General features: G+C 34.0%; 2 protein-coding genes across 29 annotated transcripts in view; one reads left to right on the top strand and one right to left on the bottom strand.

Moving 5' to 3' along the window:
* The first annotated feature begins 331 nt into the window (after nt 1-331).
* Nucleotides 332-2911, top strand: LOC101736732 (metallo-beta-lactamase domain-containing protein 1). Its single transcript, XM_012695728.4, has 4 exons — nt 332-583; nt 864-1028; nt 1111-1224; nt 2632-2911. The coding sequence occupies exons 1-4, from the start codon at nt 433-435 to the stop codon at nt 2832-2834; spliced, it is 633 nt and encodes a 210-aa protein (XP_012551182.2). The 5' UTR covers nt 332-432; the 3' UTR covers nt 2835-2911.
* The window catches only part of LOC101746680 (sodium/hydrogen exchanger 6), a 30572-nt gene continuing 6711 nt past the window's right edge, over nt 2898-26758 (bottom strand). Inside the window, exons 4-16 of one of the 28 annotated variants that reach the window (XM_062668610.1) lie at nt 23438-23653; nt 20136-20209; nt 18553-18699; nt 16814-16914; nt 15661-15863; nt 14461-14572; nt 13445-13604; nt 11742-11793; nt 10960-10989; nt 10398-10466; nt 9424-9615; nt 8329-8409; nt 2898-5010 (exon numbers count right to left, since the gene is read on the bottom strand). In XM_062668610.1, the coding sequence (XP_062524594.1) occupies nt 4972-5010; nt 8329-8409; nt 9424-9615; nt 10398-10466; nt 10960-10989; nt 11742-11793; nt 13445-13604; nt 14461-14572; nt 15661-15863; nt 16814-16914; nt 18553-18699; nt 20136-20209; nt 23438-23653 (1476 nt within the window). In that variant the 3' untranslated portion in view covers nt 2898-4971. The other 27 variants (XM_062668605.1, XM_062668608.1, XM_062668604.1 and 24 more) reach the window with 27 other exon arrangements.

Raw genomic sequence — 26758 nt, 5'->3', positions numbered from 1 at the left:
TTAATTTATATTATTATTTATATGAAAAATGATAATATGGAATGAAATGAAGATGATTAATTTGAGATTAACTGGGATGAAATTAAATGAAATGAGATGATATGGGATTAAATATAATCTCAGTAAAATGGTGGTCATTTACTGAGATTTGTTCAGTGGACTTTTTGGAGGATCCCGAGAAGGTACGTCCAGCATCTTTGTTTTTTCAGTAAAATAAGAATATAAATAAAAATAAGACTTGATCTAAAGGTCATAGTTCATAAAATCTATAGACCTATAGGTTTCATACTTCAGTGATAAAATCCTTTTAAAAAAAGATACTCAAGTAACTAATATACTAATCTGTGGATACTCAGCTGTCGTCTGTCTACATCAGCTGAGTGCTACTAACAACACTGAATCAACTTCGAATTGATTACGTTTCGATAAAAAATGAGTGAAATTATTGTTTTATTTGATGGGTTCTCAAACATGAGTGGAAAAGATCAGTTAGATGCCAATTGCAGTTGTACTCTGATAAAAGGAATGCATAATATTATTGTTGACACCATGACAGCTTGGGATGCGGATAAGATAAAAAATGGTATAAAATATTAACAATACGACGATCCAATGTGGGTTTGAGTATCTTTAAAGTGTTTGTTCCTAAATGTTATTTATAAAATTAACATTTATTTTAGTTTATGTATGATTATGCACCACCTGCGTAATGCTATTCAAACGTCATTTCTATGTTTATTACAGTGTAAATACATGTACATGCTAAGTGTATAAGTAAATATAAAATTATACGTTGGTGAGAATTAACATCTTCAAATTCAATTCAAATTCAAAATCTTTACTAATCTTTACTCTTATTTCAGCCCTACAACAAAACCAAATGATACCTGAAGCAATAAACTATGTTGTGTCAACACATGGACATTCAGACCATGTAGGAAATAACAATCTCTTTTTAAATGCAAAACATATTGTTGGGTTCAGTATATCATTTAGAGAAAAATATTTTATGCACCCTTTTGATAAAGGTAGCTAGCTAGCTTTGTCTAAAATAATTTTTTGAAAGGTTTTATATTACTCAGAGTATAATTTTGTAAAATAATCTTACAGGTGAAGAATACAAAATTAATGATAGTGTGAAAGTGATACCAACCCCTGGACACACACAATCTGATGTCACAGTAATTGCAACAACTAGAAGAGGAGAAGCAATAGCTATTACTGGTAAGTTTGATCATTGTGTTAAATGAAAAAATGTCACACAACAGAGTTACTGTTATGTTATTACAGTCAAAACCGTTTACTGCGACATCGCTTAGAACAACATGCCGGTTATAATAACCTAGAACAAAGGTCCCGGCTGAATGCTATATGACCGCCTTATTAAAAACATTGCTTTATACGACATTGCTAATAATGACATACCTCATAAAACAACCATATTTAACTATATTTCGGAGAACTAGATCTGTTAGAAAGACCGGCTAAGCTGTATTGTAAACAATTTGAATAGGTATCCACATTTGTCTTCAATGGCTATTAAAATCAGGAAAGAAAACAATAGGATTTAGTTTATAGGGTCTTTTCTAATTCTTAGAAACAAAACACGTGCATGCGGTAGAGTCAAAGCCCGCTTCTTCATATCTCTTCAGTTAGTTTGTTACTTATCTATACACAAGACTCACCAAAACTTTGTGGAGTTATTTGTGAAACTTTCAAAATGTCGCAAAGAAAAAGAAAACAAATTAATATTGAAGAAAAATCGCATATTATGCAAATATATTTTTCCAATAATTCCCTATCGATTTGTTTGTACTTGCACAATACACGTTAAACATCACCAGTTGTTACGACTATCGGTTTTTACGACTGAATATAAGCAGTCCCTTCGATGTCGTTATAACAGATTTTGACTGTATGTACCTAAACTATGTAACAGTTTTGTGTTTCATTCAGTTATGAATGAGTAAGTTTGCTTAATTCTGGTTATTATCCTGAGTGTTGGTATTGCATGACATTTCTTAAGTACTAAATAAAGTAAAACAAGATCTCATAGAGCAGAAATATGTTATTTTATTAATAATATAGACCTTGTGAATGTCGATTGAAAATTAATATGAATAATAAAATACTATTATACAGAGAAATTAAATAATTAACTTACAAAAATATTGTTTTCATGCTAATCAAATATGTCTCTGTGGATTCATGGATCACTGAATATCATCAAGTCCTATTATATATATATATAGCCCAATTATTTCTGTCATAAAATATTCATGCTTTTTAGTTTGAAGACTGCATAGCCCTTATAAAATGCAAATAACACTTTGACCACGTCTCAAAGTTGGAGGCAGCATTCATATAATAATATAGGCTTCGGCAAAAATTAGTGTGTGTTAACTTAGTCATTATATTATTAAAACAAGAATTAGGAAGAAGAGTATTCTCTCACCTGTGGAATATGAAGCATGACTTATCAAAAATAAAGATTATGTTTAGAAATTTTAAATGTAATTTGCAGTGTTTTACATTTCTGTCAGTGTGCTGTGAGTGACTACTTAACTGTCCACTGTAACTGTAACAGTTAACTGTAAGGGTAACTTAATACTTATGTAATTTACATTTTAGGTGATTTATTTGAAAGACGTGAAGATATTGAAAATCCTAGTATTTGGTTGGAAGCTGGAAGTGAAGACCCAGTACAGCAAATGAAGAACAGATCGAAAGTCGCAGATTCAGCAAGCTGGATTGTACCCGGTCATGGTACTAAATTTCGAGTGACTGATGAAATAAGACAAATATTAAGGAAACAAGCTCAAGATAGTTCATAGTAAAAAATTCAAGTCCATAATGTAACTTTGATATTTTACTGCTGCAGAAATAAAAATACGAAATATTGAAGAAAAAATTTATTACACATACATATTGGAATTAGTATTTGAAATATATGAAATATTTAATTATAAAAGTACAGGAACAAACTAAGCAGATCTATTTCAAAGTACAGATTTCTTAACATTGCAAATAGGTATACTTCCATGCTTCTATGTACTGTAACAGGACCAAACAAATATTCTTGTAAGTGCCTTATAAATGTTAAAATCTTACTTATGTAATCCAACAAAAGACACTGATAGTATATTGTTTTATTTAAAAAATTTGATAGAAAACATAGTATAAATAATTTTTAGGGGCCATTCTTTAATTGTTGACTTTGATGATCTCAGGATCATGTTAAGAAATAGTTATTTTTGACCTATGGACCTGAGAAACACTTCTTACACAAGGTTTCATGTAGTTTTCCTAAACAGTTCAAAATCATTAGAAAAGGAATACACTACAAGAGAGAAAAGGGAAAAAAAAGGAGAAAAGGACTAGAATACAGGAGTACAATAATCATACTAGTATTATAAATATTATAATTGCGAAAGTGAATTTCTGTGTTTATTTACACTTTCGTCACGTGATTTTTCATGCATGTTTTCAGGGGTACAAAAAAAATGTTTCATCAAATAAAAGTACTATTCCCGAAGGGATATATTTAACTTTATATGAACGCGACACAAGCCGCGTGTAAAAGCTAGTAATATTATAAAAAAATATTAGAAATGACACGAATTCATAGTTGTTTTATCTAGTGGTTTGCTCACACCGTACAAATTATGTAAGAATAGTTTGATGTAGAGTTTCTTTTACACCTTCCCTTTCAGAACTTTTAAATATGAATGGACCCCTATTTCTTTCACGAAAATTACAGATATAATATTTACTAATATGCAGTTTAGAAAGCCACAAGCTCTAAGCATTTGCTTCATTACATCGGTTTTTATTAAATTTCGATTTGATTACGGCAATAGGTAAATTGCATAAAAGTGCATTAACATTAAAATAAATTTGAAAAACTGCATTAAAATTAGTCTTATTTGAAAAATTTGGTTTTCGAAACCTTCGAAACAAAATCATATTTTCCTTTAAAATTTTAAATCAAAACTATTTCACACCAAAGTTAAAAATATTTCAATCATTTTATGTTCCCATTTAATGGATTAAAGAAAAACCGTAAAGATAATCCCAAATTAAATTAATTTTCCTATCGGATAGGAATTACATTTACAGACTAGATAATTAGAGGACAGTTTTAAAGATGACATTTTGTCACACTCAGTGTTTAAGCCTTAATTAATAATTGTGTACTTGCGGAAAGGCGAAACTCGTAAAAAGATAAATTGGAAAACAAAGTGCTTTATTATATTATATGCAACTATGGTTTTAAATTAATAATCATTAAGTACAACTAGGCATATTCAAATTGAACCATATTGTAAATTTGACTCCTGAATTTGACAAAACGTATTCTAAAAATCAATCCAAAAGGTTTTTCACCAAATGATCTTAGTAACAACTATACATGCATACGTTTTAGACGATGAATAATATGATAACGATGATAAGCTACGAAAGAAGTTCTTTATATATAACTTCTAAAACAACATAATAATATGCGCACCATTTTTGCGTAAAAACATGTCATTTATCACATAATGTGAATCATTACTAATACTACAAAAATATATTTTCAAGAATGGCTTATTCTTCTGATAATTTCATATCTTTGTACCCAGTACTATGTCATACTTAACTTTAAACAAAAACAGAAACTGTCTTTTGCAAATATTCCAGATCGATGAAACTGCCACTTATTACCGTTCACAGTGCGTATGACAGTTAATTTTTTTTTTCTAACAACAAAATTAAATAGGGTTTTATTCTTTTTATGAATGACGCAAACAATAATCTATTTAAATGTTACTTCCGGTGATACCTTCAACCGAAATCCTTGTGTCGACGAGCCCAGGCCATAATTGCTGCGTGCAATGATTAAAAGAAAATTGCCTATTATTTGTCCTTTTCTGTACACTATGTAGAGAAAGTTTATATCACAGCCGAAGGTCACTAACACTACAAAGCTCAAACATGCCCATATCCATTCCTTATATTAATTGATAGCTGCAACCAAAATAGAAAAAAAACAACTTAATTATTTAAAACATTTCAAACAATTTACACATTGTTACTAACAGTATTTCAAAATAAAAATAATCAATAAGCACTTTGTGATAATAATATACGTAAATTTGATATGCATGTATGTACATGTTATAAACAGAAATATTTTATTAGATAATATGCGGAACAGTTGGTAGCGATATTTCTCTGGAAAAATAATATCCATAATAGATTTTTCTACATCGTTCCATATAGGTAATCGATATTTTCGAACAGAACTAAATTAAAAAATCACTACCAACTCATAATTAAGTATATTTTTTAAACAATTAATACACTCGAGTTAAAAACAGTAAAAAAATAATCACACGAGTGACTTGAAATTATTTATGGTAAAAGAAACCCTAAACCCTCTAAGTATTGGAACCTTAGCTTGAACCACTTGTGAGAATGCCCTTAAAAGTTTTGCGTAGTTGTAGTGTTTGTAAGCTTAAATATAGTTAACATAGACTTGTGACATAGGTCGTCGTCTCTGTCGTTCGTGCCAGTAAGTCCTAATGGAGTTTGTAGATATTCAAGCTTTGATAAACGAGCAAATTGATAAAATTTTAAGTATTCAGGATATTAGAACATGCTCCTTATCGCAAGTTAGCGTTCAGATTTGTTTGTTTTGTTTTTTTTAAATTCTATCTAAGCTGGTAGCCTTGACAGACTATGTCAGCGTAACCAAACAAGTAGGTGAGCTCACGGGTCTCAAACCTAACGAAGTTGCCAAAATTAGCCCTAGCAAGAGCAGTGCTTCGTAGAACTAACCACCGGATCGGAAACGCGACTCACTGAGAAATTTGTTTGCGGGTTGAAGGGCCACATCGAAATAGTACTAGAAAAACTAACGATACTAAAAACCCACATCTTTTTGTAGCGATTTTTTAGGCATTTTTCTTGAGTAAACTGAAACTTGTTTCTATCGCTTCACCATGGCATCAATTTTAAAATAATTATGCGTAAAAATTTTGAATTTTAATATAATGTAAAACCTTTTTTCATATATTTTTTTGTTAATACGCTAAGTTTTTATGAGAAAGTTTTATTGTAGATAAACATACTTGTGTACGTTATTTTTGCGGACGTTAACAAATAGTGTGTGCGAATTATAAATTTATATGATTTCTTAATATCACAATTTCACATTTTTTCATTAAAAAAAAAACAGTTGTGAAAGTGATTTATCAGAAGTTAAAGACAATAGATACAATTTAAAGGAAGGATCAAATAAAATTTATTTCGTCATAATAAATATCGTTATCAAAACTGACAAGTAATGCTTAATATATTGGGGGTATGACTACCAAATAATTACATATTGACTCAAAAAATTTATAGCAAAAGGAATCCCTTCCAACCGGCTGTATATAAGGCACGTTTTATTTCATATGAAATTATTTATTGATACACTTTCAGGAAAAGCTTCTATATATTTGCCTTGTGGAACAGTAAATAAAATTCATCCTACCGATTATTTAACGGCTTTTTACATTTCGTCTTTGAAAATACTTGGCTTTCACGTCGCGAGGCCTCGTACGTATATTTAACATGAATTCAAGGGGCTTGAAAACTCACTAGTATCGACCTCAACTTCCATTAGAACCATCTCATCTCCTAAAAAATGCTTATCGAAGGAGAGAGCTTACTTTCGGGCACTTATAGCCCGGTTCCATTAGAAGCTGAATAAGAGCTAATATGTCGGTTGCCGCTGCACTAGAGGTCCTGTGGACCAGGCAGTAAGCTTTTTGGATTTCCCCTCTCATACTTTGCTGTTAAAAGGACATCGTATCAGGCTTCTTTTGCAACGTAAGGCAACTTCGCGGCAACTTTCTCGATTGAGCTCACTGATACCCACTGCGTAAGGGATCTTGCTTACACAGTGAGCATCATTTTGAAAGCTCTCTAAAGTTCTAATTGGCATCTGAACTTTAAGGCGAAAGTGGATTAATATGTCCCTTCTTTCAGTCAATATTGGAGCTTCCAAATAGGTATGCTATTCTCACCTCCAGCCTGATGTACCCGAAGAGGGAGAAAACGATTTCGAAAGCGGTTGAATTGGACAATCTGGGCCAGAAATTTTCCCTAGCCTAATAATCCCTATGCTAGAGGATGATGTTTGCGACCTGGGAAAAGCCCCCCAGTAATAAAGCACATAGTTTTGCAGGTGTAGAAAATAGAGTCTGTTCACGCTTATTAACGTGTTCGGCGACAGAGGGTCGTCATTATATCCCTAGACTGCTGGGGGAAAGTTCACACTAAAACGTTTGAACCTATAAACATATAAGATATAATATCAGATTATAAACACATATGTGCATACATCACAATGTAGTAATATATGATCAAACAGGTAAATATACTTTTCTGAAACATAATATCTGAGAAAAAGATCCATTAGAAAATATTTAGACCCCTTTCATAATATATTAAATCTTCAAATCATATCAAAGATTATGTACACCGGTGTACAAATGCGACAAAAGTCTGTGTCAAACGGATTTGCGAAAGAAAACACTCCAATTACGCTTTTTCTGTCGTTTGGCGGAAAAATGGTTGCATTTTATGATCAAATACAAAGAATCATAAATGATATAATTATGCCCTTTCCTGCCGTGATAGTTTCTGCATGAATGAATTCTCTCTGAATTCTCTACCAAAATTAGTCACCTAATTCTAAAGTAGAGTACTTGTAGCATGCGTTATAAATATACGCACGGGTTAATACCATCATATTTTGTCGCCATGAAGCAAGAATGTGTTCCGGGTTGAAGGGTGATTTATTATAGAAGTTATTTATGTTATGACTCAGCTTAATACCACGATGTTTCTGCCCACCTACGTTAACCAAAATAGCATATTGATATGTTCTAAACACTTTCTGATTATTTTTATAATGTTAAATCGTTACAAGAAATGTACCACTAAGTACCACCAAATGTACTAAAAAAAATAGCATTAAACGTAAATAATACATTATGTAATTTTGGACAGCTTAAAAAGAAACTTAAATGATATACTTAAATATATTATAATATTGTATGTATATTAATAATATCAGTAAAAATACCGAAATAAATCCTGATCGCGTCAAATTATTTATAACATTACAATTTTTTCGTAAATTGATTTTCTCTTTTGTTCAATTAATTATAATTCAACTGCTTCAGGTTTCACTTTGGCACAAATAAATTTCGTTTTATTTGCATAGCATTTAAAAGTCACAATAAGTTAGCTGTAACTTTACATTTAGGTTATGTAAGCGCACGTTCCTACCTGTGGATCGATGCTTGAAGGTATCTGAGGATCATCGATACACAGATCCGAATCAGAGTCCGTTCTGCGAAGCGTATTGTCCTGGAAATAATAATTTTATACTCTCATAGTGTTGCCATTATAAAAACGAGTACATCACAACTAATATCTGAAAATACCAGACGGTTCTAAGTTTGTTTTATACAAAAGTTTAGGTCTTTTATTTATCGATTGAGGCACTACGAAGTCTGCCGGGTCAGCTAGTATATAATAATAATAATAATATATAGATTTTATCCGGCTTCAAGAGTCCTCAATAAAAATGAACATGAACGAACGACTTTGTTTGTTTATTCATCTTTCATTTATGTTTATCCGATTCTGCCCAAATTTTACGCACAAGAAAACGGAACTGTCTCAATAAGTGAATGTATTCCATTAATAATTTCGTAATGGTCACAAAGAAACGCGGTCGGATTTCGTAGTATGATTTATATTATTACTTGATTCTCTGGACGGAAAAAAGACTTGGTTAGTGCGTATCAACAGAATTTATCCTGAGCGAAAAATATCGATTACTAGCGACCCGCCCTCGCTTCGCTTCGAGGACTATAATTTATTATTGATTTTATTGAATTTTCTTTTATACAAATCTGAACCTGAGAAAATGATGCATTATCGAATTGTTTGTAGTACCACCATTACGTTCTACCACGTGGCTTTGAAAATACTTTGTCAGCACTGCCATTCCCCTATCCTCTATCCTCTATCTATTGCCTAGTCACTTCTGGCTGCTTCTGGCAATACGTAGAGCTACAATGTTTTTTACGCCCTTTCAATTGATACACCATTTCAATTGAAGCCTGCCAACTATTTTGCTATAGAGAGGCGTTGGTATCAGTTCATTGTTTTTCAATATACTTACTTATCTTGAAAGTTGGCATAAAAATTTCTTGAATAGCCTTTGTAGCTCCAAATGACGACATTTAAAAGCGATTATTGTATTGCTGAATATGAGTCAAAAATGTTTATTACGAAATATCTCTTCCAAATATGAAATGTTTTAATTCTGCAGTTATATATGGAGAAGGATTAGCATACTTCTTATAAACTTACTCCCTGCGTGTACTGATGGGTGGTTGTGAGTAGTCTGGCTACCGGTCTCATGAATGCAGGCAGCGTCTCCGTGAGTGGGGGACGAGCGTGAGTCAGTAGAGGCTTGAGGAGTCTAGAGTCCAGGGCGCCCCACACTCGGGCGAGACGAGCTTTCTGCCCCCCACCAGCATCCCCTCCGCCCCTTGGTGTATCCTGATATACAAAGTGTTTTCGAAAATTAATGTCATAAAAAGCTCTTTCTTCAAATAACAGATCTCTAATAACTTATAACAGTTGAAGATTATAGAAGTTAATAGTTTGAAGTTACGATCTAAATTTAGAATATATTTACATGAAAACAGTTTTGAGGACTAGAGATCTTTTGTCCAGATATGTATAGGAAAATTTCTAGGATATGAAAGAAGAGATTTGAAAAAGTCAGTGTAAATTATATAATTTAATATGTAACTATAAAATAAGTGTTTGCACAGTGACGTAGTAACATGTCATGCAAAGTTTAATTGACAGCTGCATTCTCATGCAATGGGGTGATATCACTTAAATAAAATACCAATAAAATCAAAATATGTACATACATCGTAACCGTTTAGTTGCCAAGGCATTATCACTTCCTTCGCTCCATTAGACCATCTAACTATCATGCGGCTTCTCTATACATTAAAAGAAAATCAAAAAGCTTAAAGTTAAAAGAATAATTAAACATGCTTTAAATGAGATACTTAATGGATTTGTCTGTAGTATAATCTCAATGTGCAGTTTCCTTAAATATGTCGATCCAAAGAACTAGTACAGCAGAATTGCAGTCCGTACATTCCCACAGCTGCACATATAAATTCTTGCTTAATTAGCTTTGGTTTTTTGTTTAGTACTTAAAAAAAATATGGCAGGAATTGCAGTGATAATGCAGTTTCAGTATGTTAGTCACCCAATAAAACCCGTGCAAGACAAAAGCGTGCATTATATTATGTCCTTACTGATCCCCTGTCGCAGTTGCCGGACTGCGAACCGTCCAAATTTCTGAGGCCGAGACCGATATCAGGCGGCTGAACAATAACAAATTAACAGTTTAGTCTCGTTTTGAACCCTAGAAACAGGGCCGTCCCATTTTGAAAATCTACGCGATTAAATTTAACTATGTATCTGGTAAAATGCGCCTTGTGCATGCAAATTTCTGAGGCCGAGACCGATATCAGGCGGCTGAACAACAAATTAACAGTTTAATCTCGTTTTGAACCCTAGAAACAGGGCCGTCCCATTTTGAAAATCTACGCGATTAAATTTAACTATGTATCTGGTAAAATGCGCCTTGTGCACGAGACCGAGCTTAGAGTTTCGATTCTCAAAATTTCGCTGATTTATATAACATTTAACAATAAACATAACACGTTTTAATGAGTCCATGAATACAAATCTTCCTCAAACGTGATTAAGACTAATTCAAGGAGGGCGCGTTTGAGGAAAATCCGTGAAGCGATTTAAGCATGAACAAAACCCACATTGTTATACGTGAACGGTGCATATTGGCGTGATACGTACCGATTCGCCGGTGTCCGTTGCGTGGTAGAGCTGCCGTAACAAGTTCTTATTAATTAAACGCTCGGTATTTGGCTTGTATGTGCTTTACTGCGAGCGAAAGGGGTCTTACGACGATAAAAATAAAATATCAAAATTTATAATCTTTAGCGCAAATAATGATTGCAATGTGTTTAAAAACGTCGACCCTGCGATCGAATATCACGTGCGAACGAATGAAACCACTCTGCCTAGTCGTATGAAGCGAGAGCGAATGGTATTGCATTGCTTCATTCAATCGTCCGATACTTATGGTCGTGGAAACATTACCAATTTCCTAAGTACACCAAACGAACAAGAAATTGGTAATATGTATTTGTATATTTTTTTTTTTTTTTTATGGTAATGGATACACGGAAACAGCTCATACAAGCGTGTCATGGATTCGGAATTACGATAATAACTTGAAACGTTTCGTTTCTTAACAAAAAGACTTAAATACTACTAAGTTTTTAAAATAAATAACTTCACAAGAAAGCATTACGGTGAGACAAAAGCCACATTAAATCTGTTAACAAAATGTGAATTTATGATAGCATGTTTCGTAAATTAGTTCTCTTCGAATTACCGAAGCGCGTTTCTAATTTATCGTTCAATGAATTAGTTCTACGTTTACTTTAATAATACATACATATCTAAAAGAAAATCTAATTTAGATAGAATTCTGTATCTAATCAAGGTGAAGTGAAGTAATAGTTTTGAAAAATTGTTAAGAGCGTGAAGGAAGGAACATTAAAAATACATACACTTCTTACATCTCTATAAGGTAACGCCTCACTCTCTTCATTCGAACCTTGTCTGAAATTAAAAAAAAGTCTTTGATTACCATTATAATTAATTCGTTTTAATTTAAAACACTTTTCAATTTCGTATTTGTTTTTTATATTTTAACATATCATCATTGTCAAACCAAAATCTGCTATGTGCACTTTTTGAGATTTTTACTTTTTGACCTTTCCTTTAGTTTACAGCCCTATCAACCGTACAAAAAAACTGTTATGTGTCTATGGTTTTAATATTTATCTATAGCTTTCATTTGATATAGTTCCTAAATATTCACCTTCGTATAATATTTTATACGAAAATGTTTTTACTCGTTAATTCAAAATAGAGTTTTTGCACATAGCAGATTTTGGTTTGACAACGACGATATGTGTTTAGAATTGAGTTACGCGTGAAACTCGACGTCGAACGTGTGTGAGCCGTAACGAAAATATTTTATATATTATATAAAGGGGATGGCCCATTTTAGGCCCAAAGCGGACAATAGATTATAGAAAAAATACTTAGTGCATTAATTTTGTCATAAATAAATATGCATTTACTTTCTTGCAAATAAGCGCCACTATAGTTTACAATAAGTAGTTTAAAAAAAGTAACTCTATTGAAAAAACAAGGATTTTTATTTTTGCGGGAAAAATATTGCCAGCTTCAAATCCTTTTACGTATGAAGTAAATATTTTGAGTATATAAATAAAACATATAAATAAATCATTTTAAGTATTATCATTAATCAAACGATTTTAATGGATTTTATGCACATAAAATAACATCGAAGACATACCCATTGGACTTTAACTTGTAACCATACTTGAGACCTCAGAACTTATATCTCAAGGTGGGTGGCGCATTTACGTTATAGATGTATGTGGGCTCGAGTAACCACTTAGCAACACCAGGGTGGCTGTCAGCTCGCCCACCCATCTAAGCAATAAAAAAAACTTTACTAGTATTGTTATTTAAATATGTACAACTAAAACAAAAACATAAAAAATAATGTGTACTCGTAAAAAAAGATTAAGATATAAATCAATTATCGGTTATTTAAAAAAATAATCGATATATGAATTTCATGTAATTATTTTTGTTTATACTGACAACACTGAATTTAATCTGACTGACTGATACTTCGCTTGCTGCTTGTGGTGTTGTGCTTGCGTACAAAATGGATGTGTTTTGATTTTTCTTCGATTTATTTTACTTTTATCAATAACGTTTCATACTACGACTAAAAAACATTGTGTGAATTGTGGTTTTACCCTGACCGAGATTTAAAACCGTGTATATGCTCTCCTTTGCTATCTTTAGATGATACTAATTGTGTATGAAGATGAAGAAAATATAGATATTTAAAGAATTAAGTGTGTTTTTATACCCTATTGGATAAAAATACATTAGGAACATCATAAACATTAAGAAAAGAAATGTTCTTGAAGTATTTATATAGAAAATTAACCTCAAAACGAGTTTTTATTTTTATTATATTTTTTATAATAGTGGCGTCAATTTCAATATATTTTTTAGATATCCAATACATTTAAGAACTTGAATCAGTACATTTTTATAGTAATATTTGATGTCCATCTTGGGCCTAGCACACTATGGAGAGTGGGCAATCCCCTTTGTGTTTGTGTTATTACATTTAGAATGGTCATAAGTTGGTACACACCCGGTTGGAATACGAAGGTAGTCCAGGGCATGTGTGGCAGCGCCGCCTTGGAGCACGACCGTCGCGATGACGATCATTGAGGTGGTCGTCAGCATCGCCTGTCGCGCCTCCGACACCGTGTTACGTATAGCGAGAGCAAACGACATAGCACCGCGCAGTCCTATGATAATTTACGTATTTTATACTTAAATACCTAGATACAAGCACACATAATATAAAGAGGTTGAATAAAAAAGATCGAAAATATGACTGATATTGATGTAAACTCTTTTGTTATAACCTATTTTGTTCTGTTGTGTTTCACACACATACACACACACACACACACACACACACACATCTTAAAAAGAGGTTGAATAAAAAATACCTAAAATATGAGTGATACTGATGTAAGCTATTTGTTATAACCTATTTTGTTCTGTTGTGTTTCGTCATATTAAATAAAGGTGGTTTGGCTTATAAACTATTAAAAAAGGTTATAAAGTGCAATTAAGTGTGTGGATTACCAATATTTTGCAGAAAGAATTGTAGGTGACTATTAGATTACTATATAGAGTAATGAAGAAAAAATAAAGTCTCATTAAAACTAGTTAATAAAAAAACGGAGTGTCGATCATATAAATCTATGAAAAAAATGCGATCAGACGGCACAAACCAATTTTTTAAATACTATTTTTTTTTTACATGTTATACACGGTTTTGGAATGCGTAAAGCATTATCGCATCTTACACGATTATAATTTCGGGTTCACCTAACTTGAATGAATTTGAGCATTGCTTTTAGCTTGATTTACTAGGTAGGTACATTTATTTTGTAGATTTTTAATAGATTTAACTGACAGCAAAGAAAGATAATATTAATTAATAAACATTTTTCGAGTCGCACTAATTGACGAGATTTGTATCAGACGAGATAAGATAATGATGAAGCACAATAAAACTTGAAAATGTCTTTTCTTATATGAATATAATAAAAAAAAAAATCTACTGTGAAACAGTAGTCGTGAGTGACTTACCGGAGAAGAAGAGCATGTGTTGGAAGTTCACCGGTATGGGCGGCTTCCGTCCTAAGTTCAACAGGAATGACAACGGATATATGTTAACCGCGCGGCCGAGCATTGAAGTTATCTGTCGATCGGTTGAGGAGACTATTTCTGAATTAATTTTATATAATAGGTTGGGGAAAAAAGTCTTTTCGCATTGTAGTATGTATGAACTTGTAACAAAACCTCTTTGGCTATACTATTTGTATCTGGCTGGTTGGTATCATTAAAAGTTTAAATTTTAAAGAAGATAATTCTAAATTCAAATTAGGAAAATGTGTGATTTTTATTTATTTTTCGTAACTGTCAAGATGAGTAAATCTAATGAAGAAATTCGATACATTTTAAAATTTTACTACAATTTTATTATTTGTAGCACTTTACAAATTTAGTGACGCCCACCAACCGCGGGATACGAGAGCGAAATCTCGATTTTATTTTAGAACGACCGTACCAACCATCTTCATATAGTTGAGTATTCGATTATTTGTTCACAGCGTTATTATTATGAACATGTATTAAGCCCATTCGTGTTCGTTTTTTGAAAATTACACCGAAAGTTTTGCAGTTTCGGCCAGCGTAAATATTTCAAGTCGTCTTGGCCTAAACGATAAGAGGTCTGGTGCAGTCGTATCCAGCGATATGACCATTTCGGTATTCAAATCCCGCAGGCAGGTACCAAATTTTTCAATTCAATACGTACTCTAAATAAGTTATTGTATTGCTCTTCCACGTTGATAGAATATTTGAATTGTAGGAAACCAATAGGCATATTAAATAATAAATAAATAAATATATATTTACTAACGATCACACGTTAATTAAGTTCGTAAAGAACTTGTGTTACAGGTACCAGATAACGGAAATAAATATAAGATTTTTATTATACAGATACATATATTTAATATACATCCACAACCCTGGAAAAGACATTTTATATTTATCATACAAATATCGACCCTTGGCGGGATTCGAACCGCGACCCCCTTGTGTAGTGACCATGTCACTTATCACTACACCAAACGGCCGTTAATTATATATTGACTTAGTTTTATTATATAAATTACGAAAAATGTATGTATGAACTTTCTTTTCGCGACATAAAGGAAGCTGACTTATCGAAAACAGTACACGATTAAACGTTCACAGAGTAAAAAATCTTGTAAAGGATACAAATCCGGCGATGATGAACCACGGATCGAAATGGTGCTTCGGGAACGTGAACATCGACACCCCGATGTACGTGAATATGAAGTTCTCCGCCAGGAAGTTGAGCAATTCGAACAGCTGTTTGGTTCGATTGCGTGAATCGGACGACAAATTGTTGTAAGTGTAATGAGCTTGGCATATGCCGCAGAACAGGACCGCTACCACACCTGGAACGCCGTTTTATAATAACACTTAAACGGGATTCTATTCTGGACGACCGAAAATGTGACTGGTTTGTCGAGAACCAGCGATTCGCGCTTATCTCGGTTATAGGGCTGTCATATAAGTGTAGGTTTAAGGCAGGGCTGTCCAAACAATCGCCCGTTTTCGTGCGACCCACAACGCAAATTTTAATCAGAAAATAGTTTTGGATAATTGAAATATTTGTCGAAACATTATATTTGGTATAGTTTATTTTTATTCTTGTGACACTCCATTCCCATGACATCATTTAAAAGTTAAGCTTACTTTTACTATTATTTGGGGAAATCCCGGAAAATATTTATTACCCTATAAGTTTTTTTTACTTGAAAACCGATTTTTTTTTCTGCGGTCCTCAAGCTTTTGTAGTAAATTTCATTAGCCCCCAAAGGTATGTAGTTTGCACAGCCCTGGCGATTAGTGGTAGGCGATTAGTGCACATACATCATAGTGAAAAAATATCAGATAATAATTCTCTATTAGCATAAACTTTAATATCGGTTCAGTTACTAAAAATGGACAGTTTTAAAATTACATGATTAGACAAACTAAACGGATCTGATTCTCGCTGAAAGCGGATCTGACCTAATTGATTCTAATGACCGATGATAATTTTATTGTAATCAATACATAAATACATATGTATTTATGCGTTTTTCCTGTAGAAAGAAAGCATTACTGGTGGCCTGAAGGCCTTTTCAATTCCACCAGGATAGGTGTGCGAGCAAAGGCTCGGCCAGGAGAGATGGGATTTGCTAACAACTGCCCGAGCGCCTCCGAAGCAGATCTAACAGCTCAAGGGCTGCTGCTTCGCGAAGGAATCTACTACCGGATCGGAATCGCGACCCGCTGAGAAGACCCGGCGAGAAACTCAGCGAGCTGATGTATGGATTAGATATGGGATTAGGTACGTTACCTGTCAACTCGCAGACTTCAGCGATAAGGAAAGCCGCGTACGACATCAGCACGAACAACGCAGACTCGAGCAGGGGCCAGTCGCGGACGTGCGTGAACTTAGTCATTTGTTTATGCGTTAAGGATCGTTAATATGTTACATCTAAACTATAATTGTTATACAAAAGACACACTACACAAAAAATATATATTACGTAATAGTAATTTTATCTAATAACTAGCGACCCGCCCTCGCTTCGCTTCGGAAACATTAAATTTTATTATTGAAAGCTGAGTCCCGCGATGTTACCCGCAGTTATTGTTGTACCGTGGGGCGAAGCTAGTCTAAAAAAGTCAGCTACTAGCAGTGAAAGTCTCGTCAAAATCGGTTCAGCCGTTCCAGAGATTAGCCGGAACAAACAAACAGACAGACAGACAGACAGACAGCCAAAAATTGTAAAAAAAAAATTTTGGTGTATGTACCGTATATATATTCATATGCATTGTAGTAAAAAGAGGCTATTTCAATATTACAAACAGACACTCCAATTTTATTTATATGTATAGATAATCAATTTATGGAAATGATAGTGCAACGTAGAGAGGGAAGAGGCCGAGAGAGTGAGGAGTAAGTGTTGAGATGACGGCTGATAGAAGAGAATGGAAGAGAAATATTAGCTGTGCCGACCCCACCTACTAGGATAAGGTGGGTAGTGGCATTTACGATGCATATCTATGGGCTTTGCCTTCGAAACAAAAACAAAACATTTTTGCGATGCGGTAAATATGTCAGGCATACTTGATACAAAGGTCAAAAATATAAAGCTATTTGTTTATTGCTATAGATGGACAAACGAGCTTATAGTTCATCTAGTGTTAATTGTTTATTGGAGTCACTCAGGTACACGAGGTCGTGGTTTAAATCGTATCGTATAAAAGTTAATACATTTTTTTCGAGTATAATTTTTGCCATCCTGACTATTCGGTAAAGAGACGACAAAAATAGAACGATCGTGAAATACAATAGGGAAAAATCGATTTTAACAATTCATTTAATCGATATACAAACTAGAAACGCATTATTTTTAAATCGTTTTGTCCATAATTCAAATTATGTTTTAAGTATTATTTAATTGATTAATTAAGCTGAGTGGAGTGATCGTAATTAATGTTGGCCTACCTACCGAAATAGCTATAATTTAATTGGAAGGGTTCGATGGGCGAGACAGTCTTTTGTGTTTATGTCCCAAGGTCGGAGGCGGCAGTCACATTGTGTTTCTATGGAAACAGATAACCTTTTTATATTTTTTATTGCTTAGATGGGTGGACGAGCTCACAGCCCACCTGATGTTAAGGGGTTATTGGAGCCCATAGACATCTACAACGTAAATGCGTCACCCACCTTGAGATATAAGTTCTAAGGGTCTCAGTATAGTTACAACGGCTGCCCCACCCTTCAAACCGAAACACATTACTGCTCCACGGCAGAAATAGGCAGGGTGGTGGTACTTATCCGCGCGGACTCACAAGAGGTCCTACCACCAGTAAAAACCTAACAACCTAACAACAGATGCTCACTAAAAATCTTTACACGTCTAAGCTAAAAAAACATAATGATAATTATCGTCACAAGGTCACACCGGAATCGACCATAAATAAATTCATTTGAAACAAGTTCAAGAAGAACATAACACGTAGGTATTTGTAATATCGTTTCGCATAAGCGTGGGTTATTTGCGTTTATTGGGACACGTTTAAAAGGATATCAATGCTGTCAAACATCCCATCAGAGCACCAACTAGCAGAGAAAGGCTGAATATTCCTATGAAATCCCCAATGGCTCCTAGGAAACCGGATATTTCGAAGCCGCCGTCATGCGAGTATCTCGTTTCGTAGTTTTGTATCGCTCTGAAATAAAACGGTTAATTACTAAGTGCCTTCTCACATATCTCAATAACAATAATAATTTCGAATATTTTTTGTCACAAAGTCGTCGTTGCCTGAAGGTCGGTGCTTAAGAATCGGTGTATACTCATAACGAGCGGTGCACAAATTTTTTAATTTGTTTAATTGCTAAAACATTCAAGACGTGTAGACCTTTAGTCTCAAAGTGAGTAGCGGAATTGAGGCCGTGAGCTAGTTGACTAGTCCACGCCATACAAAAAAAAACAAAAAAATTGCGATCTATTAAAAGGGAGAAATAATTCATTCAATATATAAAATTATGATGAAATCGATCACAACCAAATTAGATTTTGGAAGATTATTTTTTGATAAATCGCAACGATAAAATTTAGATTGTGTCATTACAAAGTCAGACCTTTTTAATTATAATGATTTAATTTAAACACTGTATTAAAATAGATCAAATAATATACTACTATTTATAAGGTTTATATGCTTTTCCTGTTTGACATTTATTCTGTTTATATCTTTTGAAGTTGTTACGTATGTTTTTGCGCCCGTATGTATAGTTTTAAAACTCGTTTTTATTTTGTTTTCACGTCACGTGATGCTGTTTCGATTTCACGGGTTATCGCTCACAATCGTAACGCAAACTATGGGGGTTTTATTGATCGAATACTTCATTGCGTATACGACACGTCATCACACGTCTGACACATTTTTTTGTATTTATCTTATGGCAATTCTGTTCACACGTCTATTAGTCTGACGTCGAATCAAGGTAAACAATTATGGTGAGGACAATAAAGGTGTGCCTTTTATACAACGTAAAATAAGCTCGGAAAAGATACAATGTTCTGGAGATATTTTTTTCAGTAATGGTTTACAATTAGATAATTTAAATTTAAGATTTTTCCTTTCACTTTCTATTATCAACGTTCATCGGACTACGGACTGCCCGTAGTCTGACATGTATGCTGATTTATTTTATGATTTATTCCTATGAACCAAAATCATAACAAAATAATTCAGCCCATCTGGTGTTAAGTGGTTACTGGAGCCCATAGACATCTACAACGTAAATGTCACCACCCACCTTGAGATATGAGTTCTAAAGTCTCAGTATAGTTACAACGGCTGCCACATCCTTCAAATCGAAACGCATTACTGCTTCACGGCTGAAATAGGCGGGGTGGTGGTACCTACCCGCGCGGACTCACAAGAGATCCTACCACCAGTAAAAATGTACTGGAATCGTTAATAAAACACGAAAAGTATATGGGATGTATATAATATGTATTAGGAATATTAGGACATATTTTAGAGGAGGAAAAAGAGAATATTCAATGTCTCCCGATCTTGCATGAATTCTATCCTGTTTCTAATTTCAAATTACACTGTATAATAACATATTCAAATAATTATAAATAAAATATTACCCGCTAAGTACAAGAGCGACGGCGTCATTCAGAACGCTTTCACCAAATATCATCGCATACAAATTGACGTCCACCTGTAACAACATGAATTGATTGTAACAAAAAGCGATATTGATATATCAATATATAAAAATTTTGTTGCCATTTTTGCGTTTTTTTTATTAGCTCAAAATATGTGTAGACGAGGTTGAAGTGAATCCTAATCGCGGTAGATATGTATATACCATTACTTAAATGCAGTGAATTTTACAAAAAAAAAATGCATAAAAAGTTATAAATCTTAATATCTAACTTGTCTCAAGTTGGACAACGGACTTCGGATAGTTCGTATGCTAGACAAAATATAATAGATACCTACTACTATTAGGTATTATGGTCTAAATACAAGAAAATGTGATGTTTCATCCAAATGATTTCATAAGTTCCAAAATTGCAGGTGCCTGTGATAACAATAGATAACATTAATAAAGACGGTATTTGAACTTGGTTCTTTACCTTCAAAAAATGTTTAATAAACATAAAATGATCTACGTGTACATAAACACCTGATAAAATAGAGACTTATCATTTTAATTTGTTTAATAACGAGAACATAAGTGTCAGGTAGGTACATTTTGTTCTTTAGCGCAAACTCAACAAAATAATAGGTCTGTCGTCAACAAACTGTGGAGTTGTCGTTTTACAATACTGGTACATATCTTGTGAAATATTTCCAAAAAAAAAGTAGGTACTTTAACTTCCTGTACACTAAACGACAATTTTATAGTTAAGTTTTATAGTAATACATACTAAAGCATTCGGAATTGATTATATAGTGTGATCTTCAAAGACCGAACGAAACTACAACTCGGTATAATCATTTCAAAATTATGGATTACTAGTTCGGTGTCAAATACGTTGTAGAGCAAGAGCCCGCGACAGCCAGACCTTCGTTATTTTATAAAAGCTGAAAGTTTCTCTGTGTATGTCTCCAACACAGGTAAGAACGACCCGTGATTATAGAGTTCCGATTGTGGTTACTTGGGCAGGTAACAGGCAGTAAAGGTATATAAAATAGTACCTTAAATTCGTTAAAGTATAAAGGTTTTTTTTTTAAATATTTACTCCAGAATATCTTTAGAAATCATGATATCCGTTGCCGGACACTTTTTCCAGTTGTTACCCCCTGCCAGACACCCTTAAACTTTAATAAATTTTAATTATACTTTCGTTATACTATAAAAGCTAAATTTTATATATGTTACTTAGGGACTTATAAAAATATGTTACCCCAATAGCCGGACAGTTTTAATGGTTCTTACATCTTGCCAGACACATTGAGAGCCCGCTGTAGGTGCGAGCGCGAGGTAACAACTGTTCAAGCGGGTGTGAGCGAGATAGAGTGCTTAGTCTATTGTGATCTTTTACTGCACATCAGCTGTCGTTTATAGGATTTATCCGTTCTAAGCAGTGATATCGAGGCGCTACTCGGCATGGGAAGATCTGTCATTCTGGCGGGCGACCTAAATTGTAAACACATCAGGTGGAACTCACACACCACAACCCCTAATGGCAGGCGGCTCAACGCGTTAGTCGATGATCTCGCCTTCGATATCATCGCTCCGCTAACCCCGACTCACTACCCGCTAAATATCGCGCATCGCCCGGATATACTCGACATAGCGTTATTAAAAAACGTAACTCTGCGCTTACATTCGATCGAAGTAGTTTTAGAGTTAGATTCAGACCACCGCCCCGTCATTATGAAGCTCGGTCGCGCTCCCGATTCCGTTCCCGTCACGAGGACTGTGGTGGATTCGCACACGCTGGGCATTAGCCTGGCTGAATCTGATCCACCATCGCTCCCGTTTAGCCCGGACTCTACCCCGTCTCCTCAGGATACCGCTGAAGCCATAGACATCGTAATGTCACACATCACCTCGACATTAGATAGGTCATCGAAGCAAGTTGTGGCGGAGGACTTCCTTCACCGCTTCAAATTGCCCGACGATATTAGGGAACTCCTTAGAGCTAAGAACGCTTCGATCCGCGCCTACGATAGGTATCCTACAGTGGAAAATCGTACTCGAATGCGTGCCCTACAACGCGACGTAAAGTCTCGCATCGCCGAAGTCCGAGATGCCAGATGGTCTGATTTCTTAGAAGGACTCGCGCCCTCTCAAAGGTCTTACTACCGCTTAGCTCGTACTCTCAAATCGGATACGGTAGTAGCTATGCCCCCCCTCGTAGGCCCCTCAGGCCGACTCGACTGAATAAGGCGATATTGATATCGCCTTATTCATCAGTTCAATATCGACGACAATGAGGAAAATTATAAGAACGATTAAATATTTTTCTTTGACATGTAATATTTTGTTTGTACTTTATAATATTAAAATAACTTTTTTTATTTTCTATAATATTGCTATGAACGTAATAAAATAATTTTTTTATTGGATATCTTAAAAGATCACAATAGACTAAGCACTCTATCTCGCTCACACCCGCTTGAACAGTTGCTACCTCGCGCTCGCACCTACAGCGGGCTCTCAATGTGTCTGGCAAGATGTAAGAACCATTAAAACTGTCCGGCTATTGGGGTAACATATTTTTATAAGTCCCTAAGTAACATATATAAAATTTAGCTTTTATAGTATGACGAAAGTATAATTAAAATTTATTAAAGTTTAAGGGTGTCTGGCAGGGGGTAACAACTGGAAAAAGTGTCCGGCACCGGATATCATGATTTCTAAAGATATTCTGGAGTAAATATAAAAAAAAAACCTTTATACTTTAACGAATTTAAGGTACTATTTTATATACCTTTACTGCCTGTTACCTGCCCAAGTAACCACAATCGGAACTCTATAATCGCGGGTCGTTCTTACCTGTGTTGGAGACATACACAGAGAAACTTTCAGCTTTTATAAAATAACGAAGGTCTGGCTGTCGCGGGCTCTTGGGCTATTGTTGAATTGACGTTTTAATTAAATAAAACACGCGAAATAATATGCATTTTAAAGGTTAACTCAAAAAATACTTCGATCTTGATCAAAATGGACATGAATTACACTAGCTTTCGTTTAATAAAATAATCATCCAGATTTGCATAGAAAAAGGTTCTACGCATAAAAAATACAGTCGATTTGAGAACCGCCTCATTAATTAAAGTCTGTTAAATAATCATTACGCGAGATAACGTGTGTTGTATTTCTCATATCACGAATGATTTGTTCTTAGTAAATTGTGCTGTGCGCTATCACGAATAACGCTATTGAAAGTTTCTAGTAATTTCGATAACCGATTTGAGTTCGAAGCCTTACCTTCAACTGTGAGAATATAGCCAGCACCGTTAAAGGGTCCGTTGGTGAGATCAATGCCCCGAAATACAGGGTGTCAAGGAACGTGAAGCTGGATGCCAATGATGCCGGCATTAGTTGCACGCAGCCGTACATCAGTGCTCCTATAACTAAAGCCGAGAGAGCTGTTCCGACCATAGCGAATGTCAATATCGCCCCCAAGTTTCGGAAGAAATATTTCTGGAATTTTCCATTATTATTATGACGAATCCATACATATGTATATCAGTATTATAAATAGATCAAAATAAAATAGTTCAGTTCTTCTCCTCTGTTTGTCAACTGATTTGTATATTTTGTATATTTATCGTCATTAACAATAATTACAATGGTGTTTTCAATAAAAATATTCAACACTTACAAAAATGTATATTACTAAACAAAAGAATGTAATACTGTGTCAATAATTATGGTCGAAATTAAACTGTTAAACAGGTATTATCTAACACATTATTCATATTTGCTCACGAGAAAATTATACAGCTTATGAGATAGGATATATTTATATTGATCGTATGTTGAAATAACTATAAAGCCATTTGAGGCAGATAACAGGTTTTTACTCAGTTGTATGTTTTATTATTTAGGAAATATACTGAGAGTATTAAGAAACTTATATTAGAGATTTGAAGTAAAGCAGGCTAGTTAGTCATTGAGTGGCAGTCAATTTTGTGCCAACCTAGTTGTGGCTAGAAGAATAACACCGCAATATGTATTTGTAATATACTTAGTCTGGCCATAAATACTGTTACAATTAAAAATAAACAAAATATTACATTTGAATTTGGAATCTGTCATTTTTATATGATTGCCCATTGAGTTTTCTCATTTTGGCGCCAATACATTGTACAATATTTTGCGATATTAAAATGGAGTGGGGTGATAAAGAGAACCGAATCGCTGTGACTGCATTACACAAAGTAGGCATGGAGCCAAATGCAATTTTTAAAACTCTCCATACGCTTGGTATTAGTAAAATGTTTGTGTACCGGGCTATAAATAGGTGCAATGAGACCTCCTCTGTTAGTGACAGAAAAAGATCTGACCGTCCACGTAGTGTTCGTACAAAAAAAGGTGGTCAAAGCCGTAAGGGAAACAATTCGAAGAAATCCTGTCCGAAAGCAAAAGATTTTATCTCGGGAGATGAAGATAGCACCTAGAACCATGTTGCTTATTTTAAAAGAAAACTTAGGACTTGCAGCCTATAAGAGACGTACTGGTCATTTCTTAACTGATAATTTAAAAGAGAATAGAGTGGTAAAATCGAAACAACTACTGAAGCGGTACGCAAAGGGAGGTCATAGAAAAATTTTGTTTACGGATGAGAATTTTTTTACAATTGAGCAACATTTTAACAAATAAAATGACCGTATTTATGCTCAAAGCTCTAAGGAAGCTTCCCAATTAGTCGACAGAGTGCAACGTGGGCACTATCCGACTTCAGTGATGGTTTGGTGGGGTATTAGCTATGAAGGAGTGACTGAGCCATACTTTTATGAAAAATGTATCAAAACATCGGATTCTTGAGAAGGTAGTGAAGCCCCTTAACAACACCATGGTCCATCCAGCAAGACTCGGCGCCAGGTTATAAAGCTCGGTCTACGCAGTCTTGGTTGGAAACGAACGTTTTGGACTTCATCAGAGCTGAAGACTGGCCGTCGTCTAGTCCCGATCTTAATCCGCTGGATTATGATTTATGGTCAGTTTTAGAGAGTACGGCTTGCTCTAAACGCCATGATAATTTGGAGTCCCTAAAACAATCCGTACGATTGGCAGTGAAAAATTTTCCCATGGAAAGAGTGCGTGCTTCTATTGATAACTGGCCTCAACGTTTAAAGGACTGACTGTATTGCAGCCAATGGAGACCACTTCGAATAAGCTTTTTATACTTTAAATTGTTTTATATTTATGTTTTAAACTAACACACTGTAAAAGTAATAAATGTTATTTGCAATAGATTTTTTTTTTCCTTCGTAACAGTATTTTTGGCCAGACTAAGTATAATATATCTAATATATAAAATTCTCGTGTCACGGGGTGCGTGATTGAACTCCTCCGAAACGGCTCGACCGATTTTCGTGAATCTTAGCGTGTATATCGGTCAGGGTTGAGAATCAAACAACATCTATTTTTCATCCCCCTAAATGTTAAGGGTGGTCCACAAACATTTTTTTTATACATTTTTTTTATGATACAGCATACAAAAATACATACAACCCTAAATTTTCACCTCTCTACGATCAACCCTTATTTTTTATTTGCTTAAAAACTTTAAATTTTTTTGCGAGAATTTTGTTTTTATAATGTCATGACTTAGAATAAAAAAATCATATTACTCAGAAATTTTTACCCCTCTACGATCAACCCCTATTTTTTATTTGTTAATTATTTTCAATTTTATTTTTATTTTGTCATGAATTAAAATAAAAAATCTGATGTTACTCTCAATTTTTCATCCCTCTATGATCAACCCCTATTTTTTATTTGTTAATTATAAACATTAATTTTTTTGGCAAGATTTTTATTTTTATTTTGTCATGACTTAAAATAAAAATAAATTATATTACTCTCAATTTTAACTCTTATCGATACGATCAACCCCTATTTTTCCATCCCGATTTTTATTTTTAATTTTTTTTTAAGGGATTTTATGACCTGGTAACTGAGACCTTTAAGTCATGTCTTATTTTAATTTATATTCATATTTTTATGAAAAATTATATTATGGAGTGAAATAAAATGAAGATGATTAATTTGAGACATTAATCAACTGGGATGAAATGAAATGAGATGAGATGATATGGGATGAAATATAACCTCAGTAAAATGGTGGTCATTTACTAAGATTTTTTCAGTGGACTTTTTGGAGGATCCCGAGAAGCTACGTACAGCGGCTTTGTTTCATTTTCCCACATTTGTGCTTTCACAGATATTAAACAGTTAATAAAGCACCATTATTACACATTTAAACCCGAAGAAACACTAAATAGACAAAATAAAACAAATCACACAACGTCACTCCTCGCGTTCCCGCCAAAAGTCCGATTTTTATTTTTTTATTCTATGCACAGATTCGCATTAAGGTTGCAAGATGGCAATCAAATATTATAATTGTAGTACGATAAATTCTTATTCAGAGTTTATAATTTCAAGTTTCTTTAATTATGATTTTTTTTAAATTCAATTTGATCTCCTGCCCTCGCCTCACAGTGGGTCGATACTATGATTTTAGTGACTTAGGGACCAACTTTGTTTTTTAAGATTTTTCTTCACGTAGATAGATAG

This window comes from Bombyx mori, chromosome 5, assembly GCF_030269925.1.
Source record: "Bombyx mori chromosome 5, ASM3026992v2".
Classification (NCBI taxonomy): Eukaryota; Metazoa; Arthropoda; class Insecta; order Lepidoptera; family Bombycidae; genus Bombyx; species Bombyx mori.
The sequence above is the reverse complement of the archived record's forward strand: the minus strand, read 5'-3'. Positions and strand labels throughout refer to the sequence as shown.